General features: G+C 33.1%; 1 protein-coding gene across 1 annotated transcript in view; it reads right to left on the bottom strand.

Annotated features, from left to right (window-relative positions):
• Positions 1–3,863: 3,863 nt before the first annotated feature.
• ARSJ (arylsulfatase family member J) overlaps positions 3,864–12,242 on the bottom strand; it is a 73,313-nt gene continuing 64,934 nt past the window's right edge. The window contains exon 2 of the mRNA XM_079153457.1: positions 3,864–6,149. Within this exon, the coding sequence (XP_079009583.1) occupies positions 4,751–6,149 (1,399 nt within the window). The 3' untranslated portion in view covers positions 3,864–4,750. The remainder of the gene's footprint in view (positions 6,150–12,242) is intronic.

Raw genomic sequence — 12,242 nt, 5'->3', positions numbered from 1 at the left:
AGACTATGTTTTGAATATGTGTGAATATGTCACAATGAACTCCACTATTATGTATAATTGTAATGCACTAATAGGAACATAATAAAATAAAGATAAGAAAATTGAAGTTAAAAAAAAGGAAAGAAAATTCTGAATTAGAAAAATGGGGAAAAAAAGTAGGTATCTTCAAGTCTGTCTGATTCCAAAAGGCAACATTTTGCTCTGCTTTAAATACAACATATCCAACCAACCAATCCATCAAATTTATATTGAGGCTACAACCAATAAAATGTTCACAAAAAATATATCTTTAAAAAACAAAATTTCCCAATCTGCCAAATTGTAGAGCTTTGTGATAAAACACAAAGGATGTGAAGCATAGTTTATTTGGCTTCACAATTCTATGAAGATTTTGAGGTTCATTTGATAATTATATTTTTCCTTGCACAAGTTGGTGCAAAGAAATCAATAGTCATTTCAGCCCCCACCTTTCTTTTCTGCAAATTTTTGTTTAAGTCAATGTATTCTGTAATGCTCAAAGTAGTGTTAGAATGATCCTGTTCTACCCTGTTAGGTAATAAAAATTATATAGATACAATGTAGTCTCAATGTTGTGTAATTTTTGCTTGGTTTTTGTTGTTACACTCTGTTCCTATAACTATGTTATTAGAATTAGTTTTTATAGTGCTAGAAATTTCTGAATTTTCTATCATTCTGTTATTATGAGGAATGGCATTAAAGATGACTAGTTCTATTTTTAATAGTGAAATCCCTGTATAAGAAATAATAAGGGAATACCTAAGCTAATATAGTGGATAGGTGATTTTCTTTATTCAGCCAAAAATACATATATTAATATATGTTGAGTGCTATCAGCAGATAATGCTTTATATATTAGAAATACTGATGGAAATGTAACAGATGTTAATCACTTTTCTTTAGAAGCTTATACTTTAGTGGGATGAGGCAGACAAAGAAAACATTAAAATATGAAACATAGTAAACAGTGGGAAGGGCTATGAAGAAAAACAAAGGAGGAAGAGGTGAATGGTGGTGGGAGGGAAGGGGGAGGAGCTATTTGTTTGAATGATGGCCTTATCTTCCAGGAAGATGTACGCTATCTGAAGAAGAAGACTCTGCCTGATGTTACTTGTCATCACACCCTTGAATATATCATCACATTGGGATTTAACAAATACTAACCCAATGGATGGATGAACTTGGTGTGTAGTGAATCCCCCCTTTACCTGATGTACTCTTTTTTTTCAATAATACTTTCTACAGTCTATAACTTAACTCATTATTTGTTTATTAGTGACCATTTGCACTGCTTAGCTAGAAGGTAACCTGCACAAGCTTGAGAACTTTATATCTGTTTTGTTCACTGAGGTATCCCAAGTACCTAGAATATTGATTGCTTAATGGACGATAAGATTTAGTAGTTTTTGAATGAATGAATGAAGGAATGAATGAATTTTATGACATAATTTTCCTTAAGGGGAAACAATGTAGCTATTAGCTTATGACACATGAATTTTGCTTTCTGATTTGAGTGAGTCACTTTTTCCCTGCCAACAATACACTTCGGACTGCTACTAACAAATTCACAATTTGTGTGCTTAACAATACTATGAATGAATTGCTTAGGAAGCTAATTCTGATGCCACATTCTGGTATACTGGGAAGTCAACTGTTAAAATATATATGTTGTATATTCAACTATCAATGACATGGTTTCCCCTGCATACTTAAGACTTTAAAAGAGTCCTGATTAAGAAAGTTATAATGTTCATCAATTGGTTGAATAAGGAGGAAAGAGTAAGTAAAGATAAATGAAACACATCTTTAGGTAGACTTGACAATAGGAGTAAATATTTTCACTGGGTGAGTGCACCTCCTTGTTGTTAAGTTTGTTATTTTTTAATTTGTTCTTTTTAGTTATCATGACAGTAGAACGTATTTTGACATATCATATATACATGGGATATAACTTCCCATTTTGTACATGATGTGAAGTTACACTGGTCATGTATTCATGTAGAAACATAGGAAAGTTATGTCTGATTCAGTCTACTGTCCTTGTTGGTTTTTATTTGAGTTGCATCTACAAGGAATATTCTGCTAAAGCTAGTGGGATTGTCTTTGTTATCCTAAGAAAATAATCCGAGTTGTAAAATAGGTGCAGACAGACACAGATAGACTAGAAATGCCTCTTGAAGATCCAGTTCAGGACATCAGAGAATGAAGGCCTAATAATAATGTGGGCATTTGGTGATTAGGGCACGAACGTCAAATGCATGGTCTTTTTCTTCCTGGTCTTCTTGAGATAACTAGCACTTGCTGACAGCAGTTTGGAAACATTTTTGTTCATGATTTATATATGATTATTATATTAGATTTTGGTTTCTTAGGGACAAGGCACAGAGGCTTAAATCACAGCCTATTCAGAGACACGTGCAGGCAGCAAGTACTCTCTTTAAAACAGTGATCAATATCCCTAAAGCCATTTCATGTTAGTCTGATTTAGTTTCATTGAGAAAGTTATGGTCATTTATAAAGAACTTAAAATCATATCATAATAGGTAGAGCCTACTGGACTCCAAATTGAATTAATTTTCATATTTCTGATTTACCTCTTTGCTACTTTTTCTTGTCTTGCTAGGCACATATAGAAGATTATATATGTGGAAATTTTCAGTTTGTTGCTCCAATGTAATGCACTATAGAGAAGAGTTTTATAATAAAATAAATTAGAAAATATTGTATATAATTTTCCTTCTGTTAGAGTTCTGATGCCAACTAGGATTTTAAAAACTCTAAGAAAATCTGCAGCAAACTGACACCTTTCACTTTCTTTAATAGAAAATATCTTTGTTATTTTTCTTCAGAAGTATTTTTTAGTGTAATAATTATTTTTAAAATTTATATCATCTATTATAAGTCACAGCACCAACAAAGGAAAACACTGATAATATTCTTTTAGATTAAACTTCAGGAAATACTACTTAATGTTATATAAAAAAATGAAGCTACACATATTCTAAAAATGTAAAAATTTTTAAAAATTTGATTATTTTGCCCATTTAGATAGTGATTTCAGTACTAGTTTACAGATATGTTTTATAGATTCCCTGAAACTATAATGGGCAATCCCTTAAGTTCTAATATACATGTACTTCATAGCATACTGCTATACTACCATGTATATTATCACAGTCATAACTTCACAGATCATAGTTCTTGCTGTGAGTCTTCAGGTGTGGCACATAGGCCTCTGCATTAAGAGAGGACACTTCAAAGAAACTCTAGGGCCTTCAGGAACCACACCCATCTAAGCTTATTCATGGCCCATGGTAAATTTCATTATGGATAATCCTCTTAATCTTCCTCATTATGTTTGCTTGTACAAGTTCCAAACTAGATTTTTAACTACTCCAGCCAGGATCCATATCTTTTATTTTTCTGTTTCTTTCCTCCTGTCTACTTTGTATAAGACTAGAGATATTATGAATGTTATTTATTAATAAGTGAACATCTTTCTTAATGCACTAGCCAGGTGGAAACATTTCCTAATTGCAAAATCTTTATATTACTATGTTACCAAACTGTACCTACAATTGCCTATTTGTAAAGAATTTTACTTGTTGAGATGAATAATATTAGAGGTTAGATCAAAATACTAGAGGTTAGATACTAGAGGTTGGATCAGAAAAGCCACACTAAATATGCTAATGTCATAAAATAAATCATTTTAATAATTAATATACATAAATAGTTTATGGTAGAAACAATAAAGATGTATCAAATCTGCACATTGAATTTCCAAATAGTTTGTAAGGACTATATTCATCTTATTACATTCAAAATAATGATTGAACAATAATGATTATAATTTTTTTCTGAAAATTTTCTTCTTAAATTCTATGTATTTACACAGTATTACAGTAATTCATTGTATTACAGTGCTTGCTAATCTTGAAGAAATGAAATAAAATTATTCTAATGGTATGCAGAAGTTAAAAATAAAATAAAATTATTTGCATATTTTTTATGAAAACAAAATATTTTTTTTCTTTAAAAATAAATTATGCACTTTATATTGAAGTGCTTTTCTATTAAAGTGTTTAGAAAATAGTTACATTCATTTTTGGCAGTGTGCTCAAACATTCTTATTTGCCATTCCCTCATGCATGATAAAATGAGGTGCAAGCTGTTCACATGTAAGAGGAACAGCTTATTTTCACAGGAAAGGAAATGATACATAAAATAGAATTAATTTTAAAACCCAAGTTTCATATGATAGAGAAACAAAAATTCACTATGAAAATGTATTTTCAATGTATTTTAGGTGACACAAACTTTGACTACATCAAAAGTAGTTTTCTAATCATGCTACCCTGTAATATCCATCAAATCAGCATGCTTTTCAATTGTTGATCATAGTCCCCTCTTATAATATAAAGTATCCTGTTTGGTCACCTGGAGGAAGCACAGCAGTTAAACCCATGACTGACCACCTTTAATAAAGGATCCAGAGAAATAAACATCTCCATGACCTCCAAGTGTGGCTTGCAGAAGCAGCATCTTTGGCATGGAGCTGGACAATTTTCCATGTGACAGCCAGGTGGCAGAAGTCTCTGCAGTGGCACAACATGAAAATGAACCTTGTGTTTATGGCAGTGATATTTCTGAGCCAAATTTGCTGGTTTAGCTAGCAAACAGGTGAAGGACCAAGAATTTTTAACTTTAACCAAACTGGAAATATTTATAGTTATCCAGGGATAATACCTGAATAGCAATTTGGAGATGAACGTGCTTTGGGTCGTTTCTTCTTTGTCTTACTTTTCTTTTTCTTTTTCTCAGCTTTACTTTTGCTTGCCTTCTTTTTCTTGTTTTCCTCTTTATACCATGGTCCCCAGACTCCTCCATTGAGCCGTGGGTTACTCCTGGGGTCTTTGGGGGGGTACCTGACAGGAACTGCAGTCTTGTTGAATTGTGACAGTCTCCGTAGGAGCTTCTTCACAATCCCTGGATACCTGCTGGATAGGTCCACCCTTTCATATGGGTCAGCTGTGATGTTGAAAAGCCATATACTTTTGCCAGTTGACAAGGTAATCCGTTCATTGTGCCATCGGTTTGGTCCCAGGTTGCTGAAAGACTGAGGGGGAACCCAATCACTGTAGCCAGGATTTCCAGTGAGCAGTTTCCAGTGCTGCACCCTGATGGCTGATTGGATGGCAGTGTTCCAGATCCCGTAGCCTGCTGCCAAGGAGCCATTTTTTGCTTTTGTGTAAATGGGATCAATGTTGTGCAAAATATCTACGCGGGGTGAGCGAAGGCCTTCGCTTATAGTCTCCCAGATATCATAACCATCTAGTTGGATGTCTTCATCAATCTGTCCCTCAGCCAGGGAGATCAGAGTGGGATACCAGTCAGTGATGTGCACAAGTTCCTTACATACTGTTCCCTTGTTTTTCAGAAGTGGGCTATGCACAAAGCCAACAGCCCGTATTCCCCCTTCCCAGTATGTTCCTTTGCTACCTCTGAGAGGCCAGTTACTTCCTCCTGCCATTGGCTGGCCGCCATTATCTGAAGAGTAAATGATAATGCTGTTGTTATAGAAACCATATGCTTTTAGGGCCAGAGTCACATTGTTGATTGCTTCATCCAAGCAGGAAAGCATGGCAGCATACCTCCGTCTATTTATGTTGATAATGGATCGGTAGTGTTCAAAATACCTGCCAGGGGCTTGCAGTGGTGAGTGAACAGCTTGGTAGGCAATATATAAAAATATAGGCTTTGCAGGGTTATGGGAAGCCAAGATTTGCTGCACTCTCTGTGTGTACATCTGTGTGGAGTATAGACCATTGTCATAGTCCCAGGCAGCGTGGTCATTTTCATACAAGTCATATCCACACATCCCAGGACTGTCACATTTGTAGTGTGTATAGTAATCACCACTTCCCAAAAGGGAACCAAAAAAGGTATCAAATCCTCTCTTGGTGGGCATGCATTCTTTTTTGTAAAAACCCAAGTGCCATTTTCCAACCATATGTGTTGAATAGCCAACCTCTTTCAACTTTTGAGGTAAGGTTGCATTGTCCAGAGGTAAACAGTTGGGTTGGGTAGGTCTTATGATAGAGTGTTGAAGTCCTGTGTGTATCTGATACCTTGAGAAAGAAAGAGTAAACATTTTGTCAGGGCAGAATAAAAGAGATATTCTACATAAAAAAGACAATGATTCCTAAGTTTAAATAATGTTTTTATGAAGATAAGCTTTAATAAAAATTATATATGACCAATTCCACATTTCTACTCTTGACTCAAAATTTTTATTCTAATTAGCTTCATATTTAACATTTGAAATGCATAAGTCTAAATGAATGCTTTCAAAGCAATGATTTCACCACTTATTTCACAGTCTTATTAAAGTCTTTACAACATAATTAATTCAAATAAACTTCATTCTACTAATTACAGAATTAATTAAAATAAAATTTAGTCATAATTATATGAAAACTAAGAAGAGAAGGTATACATAGAACTGGAGTATTATCATCATTGTTTTCAATTTAGGGATCTCACATTAGCTTCTAAATCATTTCCTGAGATCATTTATTTCAAACTAGCTTTTAAGTACTAAAAGCACATGAGAAATTGTACAAAAATTTCTTGACTGATTGTCAAAAAATATTTCATACTTAGTCCCTAACCTCTTAGATCTCAGAACTCCAAAAGAAAAAGAGAAGGGGACTGGGGAGATAGCTCAGTTGGTAAAGTGCTTGCCTTACAAATTATAAGCACAGGGCCCTGGGTTCAATCCCCAGCACCGTGAAAAAAAAAAAAAAAAGAGAAGGTTTGAGCACTTTATTTTTGCAAAACCATTTTAGAGTAGAAGTGTTAGCTAGTGCTAAGGATTGTTTCTCCAATAATAGTTGGAAATGAGTGTTTTTTAGTGGCTCCTCTGACTTTTATTAGCAACATTTATAATATAGTCTAAGACAATATGATAACAGTCCTATATGTTAAAATTAAATGAATTTTAATTTGTCATATTTTTCCTCACAGACATTTTTCTCAGGACTTTTGTCTAGAAATGGACCATAATTTTTTTCTCAGGACTTTTGTCTAGAAATGGACCATGAGTGGGTCCAGTTAGGTCCAGATACATTTGTTAGTTCAAGACATTTTAAAAGTGACTCACTAGAGTTGTTATGTAAGTTCAAAAACACTTTTAAAAAAAGACGATATAGAAATTATAAAAGAATGATGGTTGCAGAAAATTGTTAGGGTAAATATGAAAATATTCTTGGGATCAGATTACAAAGAGGAGCATTGAGGTCAAAAAAACAAAACTTTTTTCACAGTGGTTTATCCTGAAACATCAGCATGTTATATACACAATGGATAAATGGTTCAATTTGTTTTTTAATTGCCCCAATGACTGGGTAATGCAATCATGAGTTTTTTTGGTGTGTTAATTGTAGATATGAAATGTTTTGTGGGAGCTAAAGTAATAGCTGGTCACTACTGCTAAGGTACATCCATATTCCCCTTGTCCACTTCACAGATCATTAGCCATAAAAGTTTCACAATAACCATAGTTGAAGTAATTTAAAATGTAATAAACTCCCAAAGATAGACATTTCATAAGCATTATTAAACACTACATTCAGAAGGCATTGTTACTGTCCTTGAATATTTGATCTAGTTCAGAATACAAAACACTTCTGAAACCACTGCTTTTGCACATGACAAATTGGTATCACCTATTAAGGCAAACTTGGAGAAAATTAAAAAGGGAGAAACCTGTGTAGGTAAATATTTTGGAAAGGATTTATGGGGATGGGTTATGTAAATAAATAATTATCATATGCAGAAAATGTACTGGACCAGAATGTCTGTTCAATTTCTTGAAAGGATAACTGGTTGGAGTCTTTCTAGTTTTTTTTTTTTTTTTTTCCTCACCTAGTAGTAAAGCAAAAGGAATTGAAGCTTATGAAAAACTTGAAATAGAAAATATTTGCAGGAGAAAAGAAGTTTGCTGTTTTCATAGATGGTGTAGCGTAGGGGATAAATGAGAGTTCAGAGCTATTAATCAACTACATGGTTTCTGTCTTCTCCAGAAAGTAGAATGGTTTTCATATTAGAAAATTTAGAACCAACAACATAAAAGTTTGGCAGGAGCTTTTAAGAGGCATGAGATATTCAGGGCAACTTCTGTTTAAATGCTGAACTCCTGAGTCTCAGAAGAGGGATTTAGGAGTGGCATTTGTGGTATGGTTAAGGATATAGAATTTGGAAACAGTCAGACCTGGATTTGAATTTCCTCTACAGCTTTTTAGGATTGTGGCTTTGAATTTTACTTAATCCTTCTGATCTCAGTTTCCTTGAGTTCCTGTGGGCACTGTAAGAGAGTACCCAGTCCAGTGAGGGGAGTACATTTAATAAATGGTATCTTTTACTTTAATTACCCTGGAGTGTAGAATTGTTTGTTAATAAAGTTTTATAATTTACAGACTTTCCTTCACATACATCATTGTATTTGATCCTTACTACTATAGTATGAACATAACAAGAATCTAATTCATTCTTTATGTTCATTTTACAGGTGGGAAAATAGAAAGGTTGAGAAATTGTGCTATATTTTTCTTACGTCCCTCAACCTGCTCCACCAAGCTGTAACACTGATTCCTGAACAGCAGGGCTAAGTCTAACGCTTGTTCTTTCTCTTTTATTTATTTTTTTTTTTTTGAGAGTTAATATTAGTACTTTCTAAAAAATCAAGGAGCAGAGGAAAGATGCCAGAAAACTTGAGTAGCAAATCTGTTCTAATTTTCCAATAAAAAAGGAGGAAGAATTTGCAAACCGGATTGTGAGGCTTATGTTGGTCATAGAAAAATGTGAGAATGATTTTTTTAAGTAGATGATTTGTGAGCATTTCCAAAAGAACAAATTAGACAGAGTCAAGAGAAAAGTCCTGCTGGGATTTTTTCATTTCCTCCCTTTCCTTTCTTTTTTTCTTTTCTTTTTAAGGATCAGCATTACGTAAATGTCTTAGGAGTGCTGTAGCATTTGAAAAATATTCCCAAGAAGCTTGTCTTATAAAAGAATGGAAAATCAACTAGATTGGAGGTAAGAATGAAAATTTCACACTTTAATACCAATTAATGCAGCACAGAAAATTTTATTTTATACAATCTTTAGACTCCATGAGTCTATGAATTAAGTAGTGATATTCCATTGAAACTTTAAACAAAGTAAACAAACAAAAATCTCCCAAAATACTTAGAATAATAATTTAGTGGCTTGTCCAAGTTTTACAGCTTGAATCCTTAGGGTTCACACTGGATTCAGGTTTTTGACTTTGTAGATTCTTCCATGGTACACAAACAGCTAGTTAAACAGCTAGATCCATTTAAAGTTTGGATTAATTTATTATTTATTTACCTGAATTATTTGCTAATTTGCTCAGTTGAGCAACATTACTGAGTGCATAATGTGTGACAGGAGAACTAATTTAGTTATTCCTTCCTCTACAAAGCTTTGTTATTTACCATGTGAGCTGAAAGTAAAGGTCTACCAAGTACAAATTATCTGGGTCCTGGGATCAGGTGTGGGTGAAGACAGTGCCTGTCAATCACGTGCAAAGCAAACTACTGGTTCTGTTTCTCCCTTCTTTCCATTAAGAATGCTAAGGAATCATTTTATTTCCAAAAAGAGACGTTGAAATCTAGAGAAGAGCTGGCTTGAAGTGATGGGCTTAATAATGCTTGTCACTTGGCAGCAACAACTAATTTAGGACCCTCTCTTTGGCTTAGACTCATTGATACATATTATCTATGACCTAAATATATCAGTTGGAGATGCTTATTGTCTGGGAGGAATAATTTATATTAGAAGTGACAGAATCATAATTCAAAGTAATCTAAATGACCTGAAATGTTGTTGAAGCAAAGAAGGTTAAATATAGATGGAAAATAAGGAGAAGTTCAAGAATTGATGGGACTATATTAAAAGGATGCAGAAATCTAATTGAAGGGGCTCTCAGAGGTCAAATTTGACAATTTGAGCATCAAAATAAATAATGGTAATAAAAAAGTGTATTATCTAAATAAAATAGGAATCCTTGAGTTCATACTGATATAAATAAGTAATAAAATTTGATACGGAATGGGATATTGACATGGTTTCAAAGTACTCCTCATACTCCTCAAACATATAGGAAAAGAGGAACTACAGGGAGATGCTAACAGACACCATCTTAATCAAGTGATTAAAGTTAACATCATCAGTTATGGGACAAATCAAAATTTTGTTGGATGTTATTGTAACAGATAGGATCCACTGAGAAAGCACAGTGTTATTTCTGTGATGTTGAAGCCAAAGATGTGTAACCTGAATTTAATCCCAAGATTATGTAGTTCAAAGGACTGATGAGCTCTTCCAGTTGGAAAGGAGACATTATAATTAAATGCAATAGGTGATTCTAAATTTGAATGGATATTCTTAAAGAACACACAAAACTTTGATGAAGTCTCAGGTTGAAAAGGGAATAACAATGTTAACTTCTTGATTTTGATGATTGATTTGTGGCTAATTTTAGGAGACTATCCTTACTTGTAGGAAATACAGGGTAAACTATTGGAGATACAGGGGCCAGGTGTTGGCAATTAACTTTCAAAAACTTTCAGAAAAAAATGTCATTTGTGTTTTACTTGCAATTTTTCTATAAATATGAGATTGTTTCAAATTTTATAAAAAGTGTATTAGACAAAGCTAACTAAGATAAATGGAAGACATTTCAGTTGAATAAAATCAATTTTTTACCTGTTTTAAAAGACTGCAAAAAGATCTGAGATGTTGGATACCTCAAACCATGAATTTAATAAAAACAAAAGACAAAAATGAGAGCTAAAATGCTAATAAGAGAATACACTATACAAAAGCACTGTGTGCAAATTTTTAAGAGTAATAATCCCTCTGAATGCTACTCAGAGCATATCTGGAAAATAGTCAATATCTAAGCATGTGCCTCAATATGTACACATTTTTCATTTATAAATTACACATATATATTATTGTACTTAGTTTTGAACATTATAAAACATACAAAATATAGAAATCTTAAAGAATGAGATAAAAATAAGTGAGTAGAATTTCTAGCATTTCTTCTTGAATTTCAGTGAATTATCTTGTTTTGCCTTAGGGTGTATGTACTCCAAATTTGACATAGGTATTGAAAGTCGACTGTAGGGCTGAGAATTGAGACACAGAAATTATTTAGAAGGCTATTAGATTAGGTAAAAAATGATGGTGGCTTGGACTACCATCTAGTGGCAGTAAAAATGGAAAGAAGAGGGTGGATCAAATGTATCCTTTCAACTTAGAACTGATAGAACTAAATCTGTAAGTGGCTGATAGAGGAAGTGGGAGAAAAAGGAAATGGTAAAGAATGATTTCCAGATTTGTAGCTTTTATAACTTGGTGAATGGTCCAACTCATCTCTTGTTTTATTCTAGAGTATGGAATTAGGACTAATCGGTAATGTTATAAAGATGATGATTAAAACTTAATGCAAAAAAGGAATTTTCACAAAAGAAAATGAACAAACAGTAAAGCAGGCTAGATGGTCATCTGCCAAGGATTTTGTAAAAAAGGATTCCAAAATGGAAAAGAAGTTCTAGTTGATCTTTAAGTTTCCCTCTGGCTATAATAATCCATAAGTCAAAGACTACAGCTCAGTATTAAAATAAAAGCTTCCATATAATCTGTGAACAGTTTTTGAAACCAAATTTATAATATCATTTACAGATCTTTGATAAGGAAGTATCCAAAATACATTAGTATACATTTAACTTCTTTGCATAATATAAAATTTGTTTTAAAATAAGATTTGTTTTCATGTAACATATTTTGAGTGTTTGCATCACCTAGCTAAAAATAAAAAGAAAATAATTTTGAAATTTAGTGGACTTTTTGTCACCATCTTGCTACCACATAAAGAAAATGCCATACGAATGATAGTGAACCTAGTACTGATGCCAAATCTGTTAAAAGTAATAGCCATAATCCTCACTCTTCTGCCAATTTAAAAGAAAAATGCTAAGTGGGTCTTTCAACTTGGCATAAAAATATGTAAAAAGTTTTCTAATTAGTTTTATATTAATTTATATCACTGGGAGCTAGATACTGTAGTTTCTGACTTTTCTTTATCTAAAAATGATTAGTACAACACTATTGTTTTAAACTAATTACACATT

This window comes from Sciurus vulgaris (assembly GCF_902686455.1).
Source record: "Sciurus vulgaris genome assembly, chromosome: 9".
Taxonomy (NCBI): domain Eukaryota; kingdom Metazoa; phylum Chordata; class Mammalia; order Rodentia; family Sciuridae; genus Sciurus; species Sciurus vulgaris.
Note: the sequence above shows the minus strand (reverse complement) of the source record. Positions and strands in the feature narration are given on the sequence as shown.